The sequence below is a fragment of the Thalia democratica genome, chromosome 1, assembly GCF_965202585.1.
Source record: "Thalia democratica chromosome 1, ktThaDemo2.hap1.1, whole genome shotgun sequence".
In the NCBI taxonomy this organism is placed as follows: domain Eukaryota; kingdom Metazoa; phylum Chordata; class Thaliacea; order Salpida; family Salpidae; genus Thalia; species Thalia democratica.
This window is the reverse complement of record NC_139165.1, coordinates 47,060,632-47,084,380: the sequence shown is the minus strand read 5'-3', so window position 1 is coordinate 47,084,380 and position 23,749 is coordinate 47,060,632. Positions and strand designations below refer to the sequence as shown.

General features: G+C 24.0%; 1 protein-coding gene and 1 pseudogene across 1 annotated transcript; one reads left to right on the top strand and one right to left on the bottom strand.

The window, feature by feature from the left end:
* Nucleotides 1-4,119: 4,119 nt before the first annotated feature.
* Nucleotides 4,120-6,238, bottom strand: LOC145836729 (transcription initiation factor IIA subunit 2 pseudogene; annotated as a pseudogene).
* Nucleotides 6,239-11,906: 5,668 nt separating this feature from the next.
* Nucleotides 11,907-23,404, top strand: LOC145844704 (motile sperm domain-containing protein 2-like). The gene is made up of 9 exons (XM_082952123.1): nt 11,907-12,011; nt 13,744-13,814; nt 14,063-14,227; nt 14,322-14,408; nt 15,420-15,632; nt 15,817-15,855; nt 20,582-20,703; nt 22,593-22,623; nt 22,849-23,404. Exons 1-9 carry the CDS (start codon nt 11,962-11,964, stop codon nt 22,899-22,901), a joined length of 831 nt encoding a protein of 276 aa, XP_082808249.1. The 5' UTR covers nt 11,907-11,961; the 3' UTR covers nt 22,902-23,404.
* Nucleotides 23,405-23,749: the final 345 nt, after the last annotated feature.

Genomic DNA, 23,749 nt, shown 5'->3' with positions numbered 1-23,749 from the left:
TTTTATGTAAAATATTCTTGTTTTTTTTTAACATGTTAAGTTTGCTGTAGTTAAGAAACATACGGTTGGCATTTATGACTAAATCACTTTCTAGAAGTTATGCAAACAAGAGAAATGCAAAGCTAAGTTAAAAATAGTTGATGTGTTATATCGAACTTTTACTTAAATGTTGAATAGCAAGAGTTTCTTGTTAAAATAAAAAAATAGCTAATGAAATGAATTTTTAGCTAAGTTTTTTCATAGTTTTTAGTAAGTTGAATTTAAAAAAATTTCTGTAATTAAGAAAAAATATAAGTTGCTTTAATTTAAAGTTAGTAAATGGTGCAAAGGTTTTATTTTATAACCAATGTATCTCAAAGCGTTAAACTTTTTGAGTTCAAGTATTTCAAAATTTTCGTCTTTCGTTCAGTTATTTCTTAAAATATTTTGATATACCAATTATTTAGCAGTTTAACTTTTAAAATAACAGTTTTATTTGAAAAAAGGTTAATAAGTTCCTGAGCGCTAACTTTTTTTATAGTTTAGTTTGTATAGCTTTCAAAATTTTCTTAATTATCAATAATGATTATTTAGGGTAATCAAATTATATAAAAATAATTTAGTTTCTGGCGTTTATTAATATATATTACATTATTATTATAAATAGAATAATATAAGTATAAAACACAAGCAACTTATAAAAGTTACTCTCTTTTATACTGTTCAAAAGAAAAATAACAGTTAGTACAACAGAATTTAGAAAATCATTTAGGGCTACCAAATTTTCAAAGTAAATGCAGTATTTAAAAACTGCTGGGGAAAACAAGAATTTATTTAAAATTATATACTAATTTAGCAAATGTATGAAAAGCAAAACAAATTAGGAAAATTTTTGTAGGATGAGTAATTACTGAATCAATGTTCTTAAATGCAAGACATGTTATATAAAAATGTGAAACTACTAGATGAATAAAGAATTTTAACTGGAAAATTTAAATTTTTTTGACAAAGTTTAGATTGAGTATTTATAAGATGAAATAAAAACAAAGTGACATAATATATATGCATATTCTAGTTTTAAACAAAAAATAGAAATAAGGTTTTGATAGTTTAATACAAAAAAACTGTTTAAAAGATACTACTAGTAGTTTGATGATTATAACGCAATCCAAAATCTCTATATTAATTACAAAGTTAAATTGATATCATAAATGTTCACAAACTTTTTAAAATTAGAATCAATTTTTTTGTTAAGTAATAAAACAATTACAACATTGCCTCATTACATTTAAAACGTAAAGTATATAAGTTTAAAAAGTAAATATATAGATTAGATAAAGTATAAATAAATTTATATGCAGTCTTTATCTATCGCCCACGTATTTATCTATCTTGCAATTTAGTTTTTGTTGTTTGATAAACTTTGCCTAATTTAAAAACTGTTAAAACTACTTAAAAGTACTCATTTAGATTACTTAAGAATATTGTTACTCATTCAAACAATAGATTAAAAAAAAATTATACATGGCTTAAGTAATAATATAGATTGGACTATAGCTATCATAAAAACTAAATAAAAAGTACTAACGCATTTTATTAAGTTTTATTTACTCGAACAGTTTTAACTAGCTTTAGTTTTTTGACTTGTTATTAAAGTACAAAAAAAAAGTTTAAGGCCAGAGAGAGGGCGTAAGCCATGTTTTTAACAAATTGTTATTATTTTATATAGTTCTTACTAAGCTTCAAGTTGCTTTTTACCATTTAACAAAATTCCAATTAATTCTCTGAGATATGACCGGTCAAAGTCGGGCTGCATAATAGGTTGCCTATTGGAAGGAAAAAAAAAACGATTTTATTTTAAATATACCTGCTCCTACATTTTTCAAGCAATCTTCTTTAAACTTTTACAGTTTAATCTTTATACAATAACAATAAAACATTACTTTGAACTTTAAAAAATTTCAAGTAAAAAGACCTTTTTTTAAGTAAAAACTTTTTTTTTTTTTTGAAATTATTAAAATTCATAAGAAATGGTTGTTTCTTGTAATGTAAGGAAATTTCCTGAAAATTTAAAGAAGACTGCATGAAAAATGAAGGATGATTTTTAGTGATTTTTAAAATTTCAGAAGAAATTGATCCCGAAAAATTTGCGGTCCATACGTTTGTATCGGAAACTTAAAAAAATATATCTCAAAAATAATATTTTTGAATTCTATAAAATATGTAGTTTGTAATAAAAACTTTTATAAATAAGCCAAAGTTATTTTTTGGATAAAAAAATGTTGGAGCCCCCTTATGCCCTTAAGCTTGTATGAAATAGTTTAATTTGAATTTTTAACTCTGTGATGAAACTCTTTTGAAGTTAAACTTCAACAGAACATGCTTTAAAAATAACTAATAAGGTTTTTTCATGCAAGTTTAACCTTTAAAACAGTCTTAGTTAAAAGAAAAAACTTGGTTTTGTCTATACAACTACCTTTTTGAATGTTCTATATTTTCTAAATGTCCTCAAAGTTTAAACATTTATCGTTTTTAGACAAGTTTTTTTGTTAAACATCCTTTGTTTCCTAGTTGTTGAATTACATTATTTCAATTGTAAATTTTAATCTAAGTTATGAATAGTGTTTTTTAGTTTTGATGAAGCAATATGCACGTTGGTCGCTCAAATTAGATAGTGTTTCACAAAATTATTGAGTATGTTATATGACCTATGTGTATAAACTTATTATAAAATAGCTTAAAACATTTTTTTAGTAAAATCCTAGACTTTTTGCGTTAATACAAAATGGCAAAATTTTCAATAAACTACTTATACATCAAACATTTAGCTTTTACGTATTTAAAAGCCCTTAAACAAAATAAGTTTATCAACACCTTTGAGTTATAACTTTTTCTATTTTATACACTATTTTAAATTCTAAAGCATGTACAGTTAACTTAAAATGCTAGAAAATACAGAGGAGGTTTAACTTAACAAAATAACTAATGTGTATTTTTATGTATTATTAAAATAAGACACTTTTTTTTGATAAAAATAGTTTCTAAAAATAAAAGAAAAGACAAAAGTAGCGCTTTTTTGATCGCTTACGTGAGTGTAAACCGTGTTAAAACTCTCTGTGAATAACTTCAAAGTTCTTAAAAGGTTTGCTAGAGGTGAGCTTTAGAATTGCTGCTAATCGAGCAAGAAAAACCCAAGAAATTGCAAATGAAAATATAGCTTTATTGACAATTTTTAAAATTACTTTCGTTTTTAGTTACACTTTAAACAGTTTGTTTTTTTATAACCTTGTATAGTTATGTCATGATCAATTTAAGTTTTAACAAGTGTTTTGAATAGTCTTAAATTTACTTTTAACTTTGACAAATAATTAAGTACAGTTTGAAAAGGTTTAAGTATTAAGTAAATACAAGTAATAAATATAGCGATTTTAAGTTCAAATGGTCTTTAAAAGAAAATTAATTTTTTTTTTTTATATCCTCACCGCTACCCTCATTTTGAGTAAAAGTAAAAGTTTTCCTTAAATTCAGATAAGGGTTTAATATCTATTAAAGCTGTGGAGACAAGCAATGTTTCAGTTTTTTAAAGTTAAACCAGTTTTTGTTTTAACTATAGCTAAAAGTATAATTTTTATGAATTAAAAAAAAAAGTAACATGCCATAAAGTAGTTTTTAAATAAAAAAATAAATACAAAATGATCTATCTTAATGATTAATAATTAAACTCCACCTCTTATTTTGCGAGCTAATCAATGGAAATATAAGTATTTACATGCTAACAAAAAACCTATATTGTAGGTTATAATGTATATACGAAAGAAAAAATGATCAGCTACTAACATTGTGAAGTTTAATAAAAACCTGATTACTACTTTTAATACATGAGAAACAGTGTACTTTTAGTTTGTTTTTCCATGATATATATTATATATATATTATATTGTACTTACAAGTTTGCTTTTCATTGAATAAAACTTGGCTGAGGACGCGTATTAAACGCAGAAACAGCTGTGCCAAGCAAAAGTTTATTTTGTGTATGTTATTTCTATATATATATATATATATATATATATATTTCAACTTTATGCGTCCTAACTTTTATTAAAACAATAAAAACTTCAAAAAAAAAAAGTTATTTAAAAGTCATTTTGATTCCGGTTTAATTTTTCTTTTCCTTGAGTCCTTTTTCTTTTTCTTTTCATTACCGTTGTTGGGGCATTCTTGACAGACAAACTTTATTTTATTAGCCCACACATGATCGTTATTCTCATAGAAGTCAATATTCTGTAGCTGCAGCGTCCAAACATCATTGTAATTTCTATATGTGTGAAGAAAACCGTCAAATTTCACCTAAGAAAACAATAAAAAAATAATTGAAGGTTTCTAGTAACTCAGTATATTTGCTCGAGTTGTATGTGTTATTACTATTGTTTATTGAACGACAAATAAAGAGCTCAAAATATTTGGTCCTAGGACCTGGTGCTTGAAACACCTTTCGGTTATCGAGTTGTGCACCTCGGATACAATTTAACGTCTTGACATACATGTTAAAAAAATTTAACCCAGTTTTGAAGACAGTTTCTCAAAATTCAACTTAAAACGATTTTTAAAACTTCAAAAGTACTAATTAAACAAAATATAGCTTCTAGTGAAATATAGTGATTTCTACAAAATATAGTGACTTAAACTCTACACAAGTTAGCATTCAAGTAGTAACACTTCAACTTTATTATTCAAGTTGGTTTTAATAATGACTTTTACAATTAGTCTGAGAATAATAAAAATGTAATAACTAGTGAGCTTTTTTGTAATACTACAGTACCTGTAAAGCAAATAACAAAGTAATGTTTTCAAATCTCATTAAATACACAATTTAATAATTTTTAATTGGTAACAAAATATAATTTGTATTTTTCATTTAAACAAACAGTTTTGGACTATTCAAGGCTACTTAATAAAGTGTTTTCAATTAAATTGTTTAATTTTATAATTTAAAAACTTTCTTATATAACTAATACTCAATACAGTGGAAAGTTTACAACGATTAGCTTTCAGTTTAGATTAGGTTTTATAATATTTAAAACTGTTGACGATTTGAACTTTAAAAATGGGTATTTTTACAAGGATGAAGCAAATATGCACGAAGAGTCACTTTTGTACGAGAAATAAAAAAAAATAATATAAAATTAAATATAACAATAAAAAAGTTACCGACTAAGGGTAAGGGGTAAAATAAAATGATAGTAAAAAAAAAGAAAAAGAAAAATATAAAAAAAATAAAATAAAACGTTTCATTCCAAAAGTGTCTTCGTGCAAAGGTGACCTTTCGTGCAAAAGTGTCTTCGTGCTATAATGATACCTCGTACAAAACTGATGCTGTGAAAAAGTGTGCCTTCGTGCATTTTTGCCACCTACTCATTTATACAGCTACATATCAATAGTGAGATTATTTATTAAGAATTTCAACTAAAAATTGATTTGTGTATAATGTATATGAATTGATAGTGATACCTAAAACTAAAAAAATTTACTTTATAAAACGGTCTTTACTAGAAATTTAATTACAATCTTAGTGTAGTTTTATTTTTCTAAGTTTATTGATAGTCTGATTTTCTTATTCGTCATTTATTAAAACTAAACTTAATGATTTTCACCTTAAAGAGTTTAATTAAAACAATAGTAAAAGTAATTAACTTTTATTAAAGAGTAAACTAGGTTTTGAAAATTATTGATGATCAAGAATATTTTAAGTTTTTTCAATCTCAGGTGAAAAACTTTTGTTTAATTATAGTTTATACTTTGTACTTGATTCAAAGTTTGTATATGATGAGGTATATAAAGGTAAGTAAAGAACTTGATATAAATTTAAATATTCACCTTAAAACCCTAAACTTTAACATTAAAAAATTTTATTGAGACGAAATTTTAGGTATCAAAGATTGTAAGTAATCTAGTAACTAATTTTATAGAAAATATTTAGTTGTAAAACCATATCACTTTAACTAACAGTGTTACGAAGATTGTTTTTGAGTTTTTTCTGTATAGACTCATCATATTGGTACAGCAGGCGGTTCGCTATGCTCAAGTTTATCTTTCCAGCCTGCAAAAACTCCTGTATTGTTTCGATGAGACTGTTTCCCAATGTGCACTCTCTGTACATTTGTGAGTGGTAAGTTTCGGACCCATCACCCATTTGGTGGTTAAACTTCACCATAGCGATGTTGTTCATCACCGACTCTTTTTTGTCGTCTTTGATATTCATTATTTTTTAATTTTGATTAAAAAAGCTTCAAGTTGTATGAACTTATAAAGTTGAACACAAATCATAAATTTAAATTTGTTACAAATTTAAAAAACTAATACTAAACAATATTCCAGAAGTAATTAAGGTTTACATAACTTTTCTTGATAATTGTTAACATTTTGAAATTTTTAAAGTCAAAGTTTTTAAAAGATTTTAAAAGTATTTAGAATAACTTAAAAACTGCAGTTTGTATTTTCAAGTCAAATCGTTTGTTTCTTACATAAATATTTATATAGATATTTTACCTTAAAAAGAAAGTGTCTAAATTTTTAAGTATTTTTTCACACAATTAGTTTTTTCTATAAAACAAGTTAATCTAAAAAAAGCATTGCTTTTAAAACACAAAAAACAAAAACTACACTGTTTCTTCAACCAAAACCAAAATTAAAAAAATATATCTTAAAATATAAGAGTTTGAATAAAATCCTAAATATTTTAAACAATGTTTCAAAACAAGTATACGATAATCATTTTAATAGTGCTTGCACAAAAAGCTAACATACAACTTTTGTATAGTTTACTAATTAGTACTTTTAGAACAATACAACTACTTATTTGTGATCTATTGTTTTATGCTTTGTTATAAAAAAAACTTCATTGTTTTTATATAGCTTAAATTTGACAAATATGTTTAAAATTATGTTCTTTACTACCATAAATCTTCTTAAAAAATATAAGCAAAAATTATAAAAGTAATGAACGTTTAAATTAGTTTTCTTTTATATAAAAAATATGTTTCGTATCAATATATAAACTTTGATGTAAACGAAAAGTTTAAAGTTAAGAATTAAAAAAGATATACTTTTACTGTTTTGTTTTTTAATTTCCCAAAAACTTGATAATTTTTTTTACAAACATCTGTAGAATAGTCATGATAGTGTACTAAAAATAAGCTTTAAAACTAAATGTTACTTATACTTATAAATTTAAAAAAATTTTATGTACTAAAAGGATGGGTTTATCTAGTACGAAGTCACTTTTGCACAAGTAGTCGCTTTTAAACGCATTGACACTTTTGCACAGCGTCATTTTTGCACGAGTTGTCAGTTTTTTAAGAATTATCAATTTTGCACAAAGGGTCAATTTTTCACCAGTGACAGTTTTGCACGGAGTAATTGTTGCACGAGGCGTCATTTTTGCACGAAGCGTCATTATTGTACGTTTGACTTGTTTGAGTCACCGCTTCTACCGTCAACCGCCGCTCAATCAGCCGGGAAAAGAAACTGATTATTGACCAAGGGTTAGGGGTAACAGTGAGATAGAAAACAACCGCTGTATTTGAACTATATGAAAAATTATTACCGTTGTTGGGGCACTCTTGACAGACAAACTTTATTTTATTAGCCCACACATGATCATTAACTCATAGAAGTCAACATTCTGTAGCTGCAGTGTCAAACCATCATTGTAATTTCTATATGTGTGAAGAAAACCGTCAAATTTCACCTAAGAAAACAATAAAAAAATAATTGAAGGCTTCTAGTAACTCAATATATTTGCTCAAACTGTATGTGTTATTTTTCAAAATTTGTCAAACAGTTTCTCAAAGTTCAACTTAAAACGAAATTAAAAACTTCAAAAGTATTATTTTAACAAAATATAGCTTTTAGTAGTGCCTTAAACTTTACAAAAATTAGCATTCAAATAATAACACTTCAAATTTATTTTTCAAATTTGTTTTGATAATGACTTGTACGATTAGTCTGAGAATGATATAAGTGTACAAACTAGCTCTTTTGTAATACTACAATACCTGTAAAGTAAATAATAAAGTACTTTTTTATTCTTATTACTTACACACCTTTTTTATTTTTAGACGATAAAAAAACTTTAAATTCTGTTATTTATTTAAACAATTAGTTCTGGACTAATGAAACTACTTAATCAAAGGTTTTCAATTTAAATTGTTTAATTTTATAAATTAAATTTTTTTTTTATATAATGCTTAAACAGTGGAAAGATTACATGACAACTAGCTTTTTTACGATTTATTACGAGTTGGTTTTATACTTTTTAAACTTGTTGACAATTTGAACTTTAAAAATGGGTATTTTTACTGGAATGAAGCAAATATGCACGATTAAACTTTTGCACCAGGGGTCACTTATGTAAGAGAAGTAAAAATATTAATAATAAAACAATAAAAAAGTTAATAATAAAAAAGTTACCGAATAAGGGTAAGGGTAAGGTGACAACTTTGTTTGCACTAGATTTTGAACATGTGCTTATACTACAGTTTCCAAAATAAAACTGTTACTATGGTTTAATTGTCTATATGTTTCGTATGCAAAAACATGTGAAAAATATCAGAAAGTAGTATAAATTACAAACCATTTTCGTTTATATGATAATTTCTTCGGTACAATAAAGGAACTTAAATTATTAAATAGTAAAAGTAAAAAAACACTAAGGTGCACAGATAAACACTTTAGAACAAGGGGGAAAAATGCTTTTTGTAAAGACTGTACGTATGTATAGTTTCTTTTTCACTTTGCACAATGTATTCTATTTAAAGTGAAAAAAAAACGTTAAACAGCATCTAACTACATATTTTTGTCATTTATTGACCAGTGTAAACATACTTTTGTTTAATTATAAGAAAAAATATAGGTTACGTAAAAAAAGACAACGTAAAGGATTTATGTCTCCACACTCACATATTTTCATTTCAAGTGTTCATAGGTTTTATATACATCTATAGTTTTAATGAAAATAAGAACCACAGAGATAAAAAATAATACTTTTGTTTGTCGAATTTTGAAATATTAAAGGTGTTTTCTATTCTATTATTGGAAATTTTTATGAAACGAATCATTTAATTTTTTGTTGTTGTTAATGTTTTAATGTTTTAGGGTTACAATAAAAGTTTTTAATTTATAAATATTTTGTTTGTTTATACACCTGTTATTAGTGTTATTTCAAGCTTAGCTTGATGGTTTATTTTGTGTTAATATAAATTTTTACATATTTTATTAACCAACAGAACGTTTAAATTGTTTAAACAGGTGAAAGATTGTTTTGTTGATGAAATTTAAAAACTTGAATTTAAGTTTTAATACTTAAATAAATACTTCAAAAAGCTGTATTAAAATATTAAAAACTAACCTTAATGATTATTAAAAAAATATCAATTTAGTTTTTTCAGTAGTTTTTAACAACTTTTTAGAGCTTGATATTAAAACAGTTTTAGTATTCCTCAAACTATGTTCGTTTTAATTTTGTATCGTGTTTTATATTAACGTATAATTTTGAGTGGCAAAACTAGAAAAAACAAAACTTTTGAAATCTAATTTCAAAAAAAGTTTGTTAAACATTTAGACCTTTATTTGTTAACACATTTGGTTAATGTTAATTGTAAAAAATCTTTAGTACAAAGTTTTTTGTAAAACTATTTTTTTATGTTTTATTTTATTTTATAAAACTAGCGCCTTTACAGACTATTTATAACAGCTTTTTTCATTCTAACGTTTGAAAACGCTTATTGAATAAAAATACTATTTTAAGTCTAAATTGTATTAACTATATAATAGTATATATATTTGTAGTTAAATATATTCAGAACTAAAAAAAAAAAAATTATACATCCTTTTAGAAACCACAAAGTATAAACTATAAATATTTGAATTTATAAATGACTTGGTAAAAAAACAACAAGAAGCAAACAGCAAGTAACCCTAAAACTGTTGTAAAACAAAAGGTAAGTAGATATGTAATGCAATATTATTAGGCAGGTAATATACATTTTTTAAAAACAACTTATGTATACAGAAACAAAAAAGTCACATTAAATTTTTTCGTAAGAGAAACACACAAATATTGTGGAGCTTTTAACTAGATCTGATTAAACTAAATCTGAACTGCATGCTTAAAAATTTTAAGTACTTTATTTTAAGAAACTAATTTAACTTACTGTTTGACAAATAGTTTATACTGAAAAAAACGTATCATAGTCTGTAATAAACACTGATTAAAAAAAAATCTATTAAAGATAGACGTTGAAAGAAATTTTAACGAGAAAAAATAAAGGTTTATATAAATAAGATATTACACAACTTTTAATTTAAAAAAAGTTATAATTTACTTTAAGTTTGCGCGAGTGAGCTTGTATTAATAATAAAAATGGTATTCATTTTTTAGTATCAATACCAATGGTATTAATAGTATCAATATTAATAGTGTCCTTAGTTTAAATTTATAAAGTTTTAGTAACAAGCAAGTATGACACGACTATAACTTTTACTATTAAAAAAGCATTTTTTTACTTTTTTTTATATAAATCTGTTAAGTTTAATATTTTTTTTTCTGTTCAAAACTTTACTAACTTAAAAAAGATCCTAGGTGTCTGTCAAAACTGTATTTATAAACTGTTTTCTAAGCAGAAAACTTCTTTTTAAAAGTATCCTTAAAATTTGTTTATGTCTATTGCTTTAAGATCGTTGTTTTTGAATTCTTTTATTTTGGTTTTAATTAACACTAACAAAGTAGTTTGGCGATATTTAAGAAACACGGTGAGCTGTTTGTTATTTTTAAATAGCCTTAAGTTTTTTTATCACAAAAAAATTGTTTGAAAAGTATTAAAACTAATCAATAGCTTGTTTAACTAGTTTTTAAAGAAAATCAAAAAACTTGCTGCTTTTGCTTAAAACCTAGAATCACTTCAACATTTTAGTTAAAACTTTTATTCAATTAAGTATCTAGAACTGGAATTACCATTATATATACAATTTACAGAAGTTAAAAAAAGGTATAAAATAATACTATAATATACACAAGTACTTTAACAATATATAATTTTTTATATATACATATTGTATAGTAACTTTTGTATAAAATTTAAACAAAGTTGGTTTTTTAATTGTTACTTACTATATGCGGCTTTAAACTTAACTGTTCGAAAAATTAAAAAATATAAGTCCAGAGGCAAAATTTCTTGAACTTTTATTTTTAGTTTTACTTTTCGACCATAGTTTTATATACATTTGCCATAAGTTAGTGAATGCTACAGTTTTCTTTTATATTTTTGTTTTATCTTGGTTTATTCATGATTTAGTAAAAATAAAACAATAAGTTTGAGACCCTATACTTAGAAAATTATTATTTTTAATATTTTGCTGTAAAACAAAATTTGTATTTTTATGTCAATTGGCAACTAAGATTTTAGAAAACATTCATTAAAAAATCAATTAACTAACTTTTTGTGATAAAAAATGTATAGCTCAAAATATTATTAAAATTGCAGTAAATATACTTAATATTTTCAATAAATTTTAAGTTTTTATTGAATACTATCTTACTATCTGTTTTGTATTATGCTAAATTAGTTTTGTTTCTAAATTATTAATATGAAGTAGTCTTTTGTTGAAAAGCCATAAAGTTATCTCAAGCAGCTTAAACTATTTCATTAGTAAAAGAGAGAGGTTATTGATGCATGTTATAGTAGCTAAGAGTAGCAAGCCAAAAGTATAGTAACCCTTAATATGTGTATATATCTTTTTTATTTAAAAGTAAACAATTTGTTTACAAACACTTTTGTGCTGATATTTTTTAAAACTCTATTTTTGATGTGTTATTTGTTTTACGTGAAAACATTATCTAAGTTTATTTTATAATTTAATTTGTTATATATAGGTAGATTTTAGTTCTAAAATTATTTTTTCATCTGTACTGTTAATCATAAAGCTATGCCTGCCAATACTATAAAAAATCCTGAAATAATTCCAGATTACCATAGGTAAGTTTCTTTATTTTATATTTTTCGTTTCTTTTTGTTTTTAGTAGTTGACCATTTAATACTTTATATCTAAAAAGTGATTGAGTAACTGCTAACATATACTTTATCACCAAGTAACAGCCAATATTGAGGCAAGTAAAGTTAAACATGAGGTAACAAACTTGCTTGCTTGACTTTAAAAAAAGTTTGTTATTGTTAAAGGAAGAATGGGAGATTGATTATTTCTACCATAAAACTATACTTTAGTCTTTTATAGTTTAATTCCAGCACTTGATTTTTTTAACGAGGTAAAGTAGGATTATAAACACAAATAATAAAATTTTTGTAAGTAAGGATAACGGGTTAAAAAATAATAAGAAACATTATATATTTATCAGAATTAATATTTATAACTAATTAAATCAAAGTTTTTATAGATTCTTTTATACTTTTATCCTAGCTCTCTTTACCTAATTTTTTATATATAGTTTTAATCCTAACCCATAACACTAGAAAATTAACACTTGTACGCTCACTGATAAATAACTTCAATAAAATTAAATGTTATGTGCAAGATTTTTTTTTGTGAAGTTTTGTACTTTATATTTTTTATAATTATTTTAACAATTCTTTCTTGTAGTAGAGTTGCCAATTATTTAGGATTACTTAATCAAGGTTTAACTTTAAGAGGACTTGATTTTAATTTTATATACTTTTTAGAGTATTTTTACTTTTTGGCCACTACTTCTTAATCAGTTTTTCACTGTGAATTTTTCAACAAACTCTTAAACTAAAGTTGTTTTTATTCTAGTTTATAATAATGTGTGGCTATAATTACTTTTATTGACTTTGATTGTTTTCATTTGTAGATAAGAGGTACCCTACTATAAAGTTTTTCTCGAATTTGTAAACTAATATTCTACATGAACATACTATTATTGTATTAATCAAGTTTTATTATTTCATTTATATATTAGTAACTTATTATGTGATTAAAATCCATTACAATATTTGTTCTTTTAAAAACTTTTTTTATACACAAACATAGTAACTAATGTTCTTCATTTTTAGATTAGTTTATATAAAAAATAACTGTAGGTAAACAACACAACTATACAGTTTACTATTATATTTATAACAAAAAAAAGTTTAAGTTTTACCATATATATTCAAAGTTTTAGAGTTATAACAATTATAAATATTTCTAAGTTATCATTATTTGGTTTTTTATCTCAAAGCTTGAAAATTGACTAAAATTTAAAAAGAATCTTAAACTGTTTTGTTTTCATTAAAATACTAAATAGTTAAAAATATTACCAAACTATAAACACACTAAAGTTTTAAAATTATATAAAATGCCGTAAAAATAGTATTTAGTATAAATATTAACTAACTAATGTTTTACTAATTTGAAAAACTTTTGTAAATTTTTTATAGTACTAATATATTAACTTGATTTTTTAGTATTTAACAAAACAGTTTAAAAAGGTATTATAGCCTACATTTTGTAGTAAATAAGTGTATCAAAAAAAAATCTACTCAATACACACTAAATATACTTTTAAAACCTAAGACTTGTTTGTGTAAGTGAAATTTCTAATAGAAAACAAACAAAAACTAATATTTGGTAGTCTAAATATTTATTAGCTTTTTAACAGCTTGTGTGTGTTAAAACTTTTAATGTAATCATGAACTGTTTTTTTATTTCTGTTTTATTTGGTTTTTTCAACAAACAAACTTACAATTATTTCAGTCCACATGTTAAAACAATTTCTGAAGAAGAATTTCAAACCTTCAAAAAGTTTTATGATGAAAAAAAACTAAGTATGTTTTGATTGTTTTTGTATATTGTATATTTAATAAATAAATGTTTGTTTTTTAATTACTGTATTACTTTTTTAAAATATATCTGTAAAGTCTAGTCTATGTTTTAGTTTATAAACTTTTGTTCTAATTTAGTTCTTATTTAGTAGATTGTTTTTAAAATATAACTAGTAACTTATTAGTAATGTTTTGAAAATTTTGAATTGTAAAATCTTTTCATATTGATATAAACCAATTGAATTGCACAGATCACAACCACCAAGCCTTCCACCCGAACGATGTTTCGCGGCTGATTGATAGCAGTGATAGGTTGTGGGCCTCCTGTTTCATCAAGCAGTACAAGAACAACATGAAACAGGCAGCAGAGGCAGCTTCTAAAGCGTTGAAATGGAGAGCTGAGAACAACGTTGCAGGTTTAATATGTAAAATTAGGAAATAATAAGTTAGATGCTAAAAATAGTGTAATTTGTAAGAAGTATAAAAGTATAAATATACTAATTTTTACAGAAATACACAAAAAAAATATAGAAGAAGATAGTAGAAAAAACTCTGCAGTTTTTGTAAGAGGAAGAGCAAATGATGGTACAAGAGTTGGTAAGAAGTAACTACTATATAGTTTCATATAAATAATTGTGTTTTTGTTCTTGATATTTTTAGAATCAATATCATATTAACAGGTATTATTTTGAATAGAATATTAATTTAAAAGCCTAAAAAAGTAACTGTGAATTGGGATAAAATAATATTTGTTGAACAATAAAGCATAAACTATGTAAAAAAAACTTGTGTAAGAATAAGATATTAATTTCCTTCATAATAAAAAAATATGTATTTGAAGATATTAATATATTTTAAAAATTCAAGTATGCATTTTAAGTTAATATTTTTGAAATATCATCCTTTACAATTTCCTTTTAAGATTATTTTAAGGAAAAATGGGGTAAAACAGTTTTTTTAAGTAAGTCTTTTTTTATAAAAAAACTAAGCTACCAATTGTTTTTTACTGTTTTCTTTTTATCAGAATAGTTTTTGAGAGATATATGCGATCAAAGACATGGAGTTTAATAGTTTCATATGTCCTCATCATTTATTTAGGAATTTTTTTTAAAATTTTTTATGTCTAACCATTGATAAATTTTGAACAACTTATAGGAGTTTATTTTAATTCAATAAAAGTAAAGAAAATTTTTTTTTTAATTTTTGTCATAAAATTTTTAAAATTCTGTGAAAATTGGCCATGAGTTTTTTTTAATTCCATTCATTTCATAGGATTTTTCTACAAAACTAGTTATATTTCAAAAATTAGTTGAAATTTTTTGTTCTATAAAAAGTATCTCATAGTTCATACTCCAAGCTTAGTGACAATGTTAATTAAAAAAAAACTTTGTTAGACCCCTCTGTACTCTTAAATGTACAAATGAAGTTTACAAATTTGTGCTTATATAAAGCTTTACTTAACAAAATGATTTTCTGTAAAATTTAGATTATGAGTTATTTAAAATGCGTTCGTTTATATTTTAAAACTAAACAATAGTACCACCATAACTTTATTTTTGTAAGTAACTCCTGCTAAAAATATTTATAACTTGTAACTTTGCTTTTCAGTCTACATGGTGATTAAGAAGTTCGGCAAAAACAAAGGTAAATCATCAACACAGCAGCAACTCATCAACTGGCTCGAATCAGTGCACAGAAACGAAATGGGACGCGAGTGCACGTTCGTCATGAACGTTGGCGGGGCCGGAATTTCCAACTTGGACATGTCCACTATCAAGTTCATCAAAAACTGCCTTGACACATACTTTCCAGCCATTCTGAGTTAGTTCTGTATTGAACAATAATGATAACATACAATGATCAGTGTTTCTTCTACAGCTGTTTTTGAACAATAATAATGAGTTACATTGACCAGTGTTTCTATTTTTGCTGTTTAATTCTGTACCTAGTTAAATTATGGTTAATAGAATATCTAGCTTATTTTAATTGAAATTCGTTTTTATAGGAAAAGTAGTCATAGTGGACCTGCCATGGATTTTGAACAGTTAGTTTTTTGTATTTTAACAAAAGAGGTGAATGACAATTCAAATTTGGACAATTCAAGTTCTTAAAAAATATTTAAAAGGCGTTAACTCAAAAATTAATATATATATATAAAGGTATTTAGCTCTTATTGATATCTAAAAGTATTTTTTTTTCTTTTTTACAAAGCTTTTAATATTTTTTGCAAAATGGCTAAAATAAGTTTTAAAGTATAGTTATTTTTAATAACTTTTAAATTTATAAAAATATTCAAAACTTTGCAAATAAGAAAAAAAAGGCCTGTAAATATAGAAAAAGACCTACATACCTATTTTTTATTTTCTTAAATATATTTTTATTTTTGAGATACGGTCTCTTAAATATTTTTATAGAGTTTTAAATTTCCGAATTTGTAACCTAACAAAAGCCTTCGTTTCTATTAAGTAATTTTTATAATTTGATGTTGAAATAGTATTTACTATATATATTATTTCTTATTTTACGGACAATTAGTTTAATGACCTAAGCTTTTCATAAATTAATTGTAAAATATTATGGTTACCACAGTTTTTTAAACTAGTTTTAAACTTTTTATTATTATTATATGATCAAATAGGTTACAAATATTTAATTTCTATGTTTTATCTAAAAAAATATTTTTTTATTTATAACTAGTATGTTATTTTTACTACTATCCTTTGATCGTTTAAACTAGATTATTTTTATAAAGTTTTAAGTGAAACATTTTGAGTTATTATGAAAAGAAAAGTCAAAATATTAGAGTTTCTTAAAATATTTTATATTGGTGTTAAATTTCATAAAGTTGTAGTATTACTTGAAATATTTTCAATTTTTTTTGTTTAAAATTTTATTAGTTATTGTTTAAGTTTATTCATGCTTTCCAAATGAAGATATTCATAGAAAATTTTATGTATTTAAAAGTTCGACTATTCGTTCTTAATTTTTATCAAAATAAGTTTCAAAAAATTTTCTAAATAAGTAAACTGGTGCTATCTAAAACAAACAAAATATGTTTAGCAAAAGTTAACGACACTTAATGGTCAAAACTATTTCTCAAAATGATATCATGACCTACCAAATATTAAAGTTTCTACGTGTAAGATAAACAATGATGTCATACAGTTTTACTTAAGGTTTTATGATGTATACTACTAACTTTTACTTGTTTTGAATAAATATTAGTTTTAGTTTAAAAATATTATTTTTTGGTAATCTATTACTGTCTTGGTAACAGTGAGTTTTAATGTTGTTTAAACTTGGAAAACTTAGTTCTCCTAACATAATGTAAAGTATTATTGTTACTATAATAAACAACCATAACCTTTTAGATGTAGTAGATATATGACAAGTTGTTTGTAATATTTTAATTAGATTTTATTTATAATAATTGTATCAATTTATTAGTTTAGTTTCATAAAATTACAGTTCATAGTACCTAAAATTTAGATTTAAGAACCTTTTCTTCTTTTTTTATCAATATTTAAATGTATGTCTAAAATATAAATGTTTTTATTAATGTATCAGTTTGAGCTCTTAATTTTTATTTTAACTTTCTAACTTTTTTGTATTGGGTTTTTTATTTTCTAACAAGTCGTATAAATAATAGTTGTACTTAAAATTTATCTCATTTATTTTTTTATTTTTTAATTGGGTCTTAATGTTTGAAGCAATGAAAACAAAACTTTTGCATTTGTTTTAATAACTTGTCAATTATTTAAATACAAAAAGTGTTTTAATATATTTTAATCAGATTGTAAACGAACAACGAAATATTAAGTATTCTTTTTCAAATGGACTTTTGTCAGAGTGCTTCTATGCAAATTTTATTTTGCAGAGCTAAATATATACTAAAATAAAAGCAAATATTTTCGATTATGCTTACTAATGTTTAAGTACTACTTGCACTAAAAATCAAAGCATTTTTTCGTTTGATAGTCGGTGCAGGTAACATTGAAACACTTTTAACAACATCCAAGTTTTTTTTTTTCATTAAAAAGTTAGTATCAATATTGATGTTTTAAAGTTACAAGTATTCTTGTGTTTATCACACAACTTTACAGTAAAGATTTTATGTTTTTTATTATACTTCTTTAGACAAAATTGTTTTAAGTATGTTATTGTACGGTAGAAATACTTTTAAGTATACAATTAATCGTACGTTTTTATAAATCAAAACACACCTTGATTGTAACAAAAGGTGAACTTACTAACAACACCTTTGTAATGTTATTATTTATAGATACAATGTTGAAATTACTATTTGTCATTATTCGTAGTTTGCAGTGTAAACAAAGTTGTTTGCTAATAAACTAGTACCCTTGACAATGGAGTAAAATTTTTTACACATTGTTTGTGTGTTTATTTTATGAATTTATTCTGTATAAAGCCTACTTTTAATGCACGTCACTTATTTTGCAAATTGAATAATTAAAACTAGATCACTTTATATGTGTCTTAAGCTTTAAATGAACACAAACAACATTTTAAAATTATGTAAACAACCAAACTCTGTTTTGCATGCTTAATGCTTATTATACTTCAACACGTTTTAAGATGCATTATGGTAACGCGTTTTGAGGAAATTGTGCTTTTTGAACTAACTCGAAAATAATTATATGTAGCAATATAAAGCATCTTTTCTGTTGTTTCTTACAAGTAACTTGTGACTTGAATTTTTCTAATTCTTCAGCTAACATCAAGCACATTTTCGAAACTTAAAGTTACGTAATTTCTAGGTCGGTGATAGTAAACAACATTTTGTAATATTCTATGCAAAGTTTTTTATTATGTTGTTTTTTTTGATCTTTGAATTTTACTTCTTACATTTAGAAGGATTGACTTTTAAAGTTTTAAAATGTTGTGCAAGCTTTAATCGATAAGATTAGAATAACATTTTGTGTATATGCATTTTTAACACTTAATAATACTTTATAATTTAAATTAAATAATAATACTTTTTAATACTTTATAATAATAACTATTGCATTATAGTTGATATATTGAAATTTAATAGTTTAAACTATTTTTTATATACTATCACTGAAAATATTGTCCAGTAATGCACAAATAAGCATTCAGTCTTCTTTTAAGTAAACTAGTTTGTTGTTCAAAGTTGTTATCTAAATTACAACGCGAACTTTTTATTTTAAGCTGAAATTTATTATGAGGAAAAAGTTATCTTCATTACCACTATATAATCTGATGGCAAAAACATATTTCATTTGAAACCTGTACAACTTATGTTAAAACGTAGTGAATTTTTTTTTTCTATTTACATTTTTTATTGGTCGATCAAATTCGAATAGCTGAAGCTCTGAAACAAATAAAACATATTCAAGTCTCATTATTTTTAAAATGTGAACTTTGATTAATCTTCTAGTTTTAGTAGATAAAATATTACAATGTTGTTACATAAAGAATAATCATTATCATTTTAAAATAGCTCCTAAAAAAGTAAAGTTTAAAAAAAAAAATTACATTTTGTACAACTGTAAAAATTTGTTTATTAAAAGTTAAGAAAGTTATAATTTTGTTTGTGTAAATACTATTTAAAATTGTGTATATACTTTTTTTAGTAGTAAGTTTTTGATTTTAAACATCTTAATATCTTAAAAATTTATTTTTTGTTATTTTCCGCATTAACTAAATAAAACTCAATTTTCGAGTGAACTTGCTGTAAAAAGGAGAAAACACTATTTAAATGGAATACTTTCGAAATATATTTCAAATAATAAAACCTTAGTTAAAACATTTTTGAATTAATTACCTGGTTTTCTTTACACTGTTTTATTTTCATAATTGCTGTAGTAATTAATAATTTGAACACTTTTTTGGTTCATAGCTTCATTGTAAAATTTAACAACATAAATTTCATAATTTTTTTTGTAAACTTCTTATTTTAAAACTTATTTTTACTAAGGCTTTGTACTAAAAAAAGATTTTAATTAAATTATTTATTACGAAAATTGTGTTGTTAAGTGTTTTAGTTAATAATTTAAGTCCATGTCTAAGCCGATTCATCAAAGATAAAAGATAAGCTTAAGTTTGGTAATATACGAGGGTAGGCAGAAATTTAAGTATCCAAATTTCTTAAAAAAGCATATTTTGGCTGATTTAAAAATTACAATAAAAATGTGTTTATCAGTAAAATTGTTATGAAATAATTGAAATATAATTATAAGTGTGGCCTGCGGGCCGCATTTTCTAGCGCCTGTACTAAAGTACAAAAACATCATTTAAATTTTTTAGACTTTTATCAATTTTTAAATATAACTAATTTATTTGTCCAAGTGTAGAAAAATTAGCACAAAAACAAAGTAAAAAGAATGGTCTTTTACAATTTTTGATATAGTTAACAATAAAAGTTTAAATTATGAAATTATTAGTATAGAAATAACAAAGCAATGTACTGTATACATCAGTAACTATGTTTACACGTTGAGATGATTTAAGAATCTTCAGTTTTAGCAAAATCTACTTTTTAAATTTTGGAAAAAAAAAAATTAAAAATTGTGCAAAATTGTAGAACAAATGACATCATCATAAACCTATTTTTCCTTGAAAATTCAAAGCTCATTTTTTGCTCAACAAGGGACAGTTTTGAAATGTTCGTAAAGTTTTTGTGTCGCGTCTAAAACAAAAAAAGTTAAAAATGGCAAAAATCAAGGAGTGTGACTCCGCTGAATCAGCGCAGACAGCTGAAAGTAACCAAACAAATAACTCTGCAGCGATGTGGTCTGTGGTGAAGCAGTGGTTGAACGAGCAGCAGAGGAGCAGGGTGAGCTTCCTCACCGAATCCAAACTCAACTCCACCGTCGTCTCCCAGCTGGAAAGCTCGCCCGAAGACGAGGTTTGATTTTTGTATTGAAATAAATAGTTTGTGTTATACTAATCTCCTTATTTTATTTTTTGTTATGAATTGTGTTTTTTATTTGAATATATGGCACATACATTAATCTTGAAAAATAAAACTTTTTTACTGTAATTCTTAAGTTTTTACGAATGAAGGAATCTATTGATACCATTGCTTTATATTTGATAAACATTGACAGTATGATTGGAAGAACTAAAAAATACTTTAAACCTTATAACTTTAAACCTACTTTAAATGTTTTTATATGTAGTAGTTTACATTTACTTTCAATGAATGAATATACACCTAACAATTTAAAGCTGTGTTTCCCAAAATCATTTTCATGATTACCGCTTTAAAAAAAGTTAAAATTATCGGTCCCTCTTCATTAAAAAACCTCAGGATATCTAGTGTTAGTTTTTTCAAATTTCTCTCTAACTTTTTTAGTATTTATCATAGCAAACCCCAGAATATCTAAAGTAAGTTAGTTGTTGCCGCCGTACTAGTTACCGCTCCCAACCAAAATTGCCCTGTAAACCTTGACGCATAAATTCTACCATACTTTGTACTAGATTATAGTAGTTAGTTTTAAAAGTTATTTTTAAAACAGCAAACAAGTTAAATGAAATTAAAGTTCGTACAGAAATTACTAATTTTCGTTTATACCAAAATATCAAACTAATATTTTATGTTTTCATGTAATTTCCTAAAAATATAAACAGCTTTCTTGTTTTAAAAAATAACAGTTAGGATAAATGTAAAAACCTTTAACAAATAGAGCAGAAAAAGTATTTGAACAACATGTCACCTATATCATATATCTACTGAATTTCTAGAGACTATCGAATGAAGTTAAACAACATCATTTTTTTTATTAGAAATTACTTTAGTTTTTTTGTGTATAAAATTTACAACAGTATGATATTGCCTTACTTCTATGCGTATGCTTAACCTAAAACAATTTTTTTTTGAGTTATAGCTTTATTTTTATCAAACCAGTTTAAATAAACTACTTTACATGATATTTTATATAACAAACTAACAAAAGTCTTCTCAAATTAGACATTTACGAAACAAATAGTAGCACTACTAGCAAAAAAATTTTTTATTAAATTTCAAATTATGTTAGTGTAAAGCAAACTTTTTTATGAGCCAAGTAAAGAATTAGAGTTAGTTAAGTTTGAATAATAAGTACTATGAAATTAAATACTTAGTAGTGCAGTATATACAGTTAAGCTAAAAAGTAGTTTTTCTCAATTTTACATTACCTTTAAGGTTTTAAATGCTTTCATTGCAATTAAGTCATTTGTTGTTTGGTTTAAATGTTAGTCTATGTGGCTAATCATGAGAAAACATAGTTTTTCTGTAACTCTAATGTTTGAAACTAAGCCAACTACTAATTTTTTAATAGTTGTTTTTTTGTCAGTTAACAGAATAAAAATAACTTTTAAAGAACAGAATGAATGTTTTAAAAACAACTAGATAGTTATTTTTACGATGTATAACAATTAGCAACCCTGATTTTACTCTTCAAAATGTCAACTGCGTATTGTACAATAATCTCCCGCTTAAGTATAATTTCTAAAACAACCTGAAAGCTCAAGAAGTCCTCGTCTATATTTTTATTCATTATACTTGATCTAAAGATTCTAAAAACAACTGTTGTCAAAAATACTGCGTAAAACAAAAGATTCACCATAAAAATGTCAATTGAAACAGGGTATCTTAAAACTTTGCAATATTGATCCTAGTTGAACAAATTTAAAGTATAATCTTAGTGTTAACACTTTTAAACTAGTAAAATTACATTGAATAAAATATATTGAAAATTTGTATTTTACTTTAATGCAACTTAATAACAATTATAAGTGAAAAAATTTTTACAGAAAATTTGGAAATGCTCTTCTAACCCAACAAGTAAGTTTGATTATTATTTTTATCTTTTAAGGCAATAATTATTTGTTTTTGTTTTGATTACCTCATTTATTTTTAACGCAATGATTATATTTTAATTTTAATGTCTTAAAAAATAAGTCCTTACGTTGAAATTGTTGTAAAAGCTATTATTACTTTTTGTTTTTCAAGATGACTTCACAATAATTTATATTATATTAAAAGTTTACAAAATTTGTTTTTTTTGAGATGCAAACCTTGAAATTGAGACAACTACAGAAAAGCTTGAAGCAACAATCTAAATTGATCTGTAAAAAATCAGCTTTTCTTAGACTGCCTTTGACATGCATCTTCAATAATTGTGTCTTGTTGATTTTTTGCTGCTCGTATAATTATAACAATTTTTTTTTGCAATTTTCTTCAGATCATTATTTTCGGTACAACGTATGACAGTCTTACTTTAAGATAAAGTTAGACCTGATTTTAAACTGAAAAATAGCAGTAACGACATAGCTGTAATTTTGCCTGAATCAACTTTTGTTTGTTAATTCATTAATCTACCTTTAATTTTTCTACCTGTAAATTATACTTTTTTAAAAGTATTCATTTTTGTTCTATTTTGTTTATAATAGTTGTTTCATATCAAAAAAAGTCTAAACCATAGTGTCTTCATAAAACATGGATTATTTTATTTCAAAATTCTGAATCAAACGTGTCTTTAATCTATTAACGGATTTTTTTTTGTAAAATATTAAAGTTTAAAAGAATTTAATTTGTATTTTCCAATTTATTCATTGTACTCAATTCCTACTTACATGATTTTTAAACAATTTTGTTATGCATATAAAAAAAAAATGTCTTGAACTTTAATTATATATATTAGTTAGTTTATAGTTGAGTTAGCACTCAAGTCTGACATGTTAATGAAAAGTCTTAGTATATATTTTTAACATGAACTTTGAACATTGATTGGTTTATTTATAGAATATTTACAAAAAATCATCAGAAAAAATTAACTATAGCATTTTTTTCTTCTAATATTTTTTATCTTTGGACTATATTTTGTTTCTTAATGTAAACCAAAAAACAAAAACTTAAAAAACTTATAAAAGTATTTTACTACTTATTCATTTTTTATGCTTAATTAGCT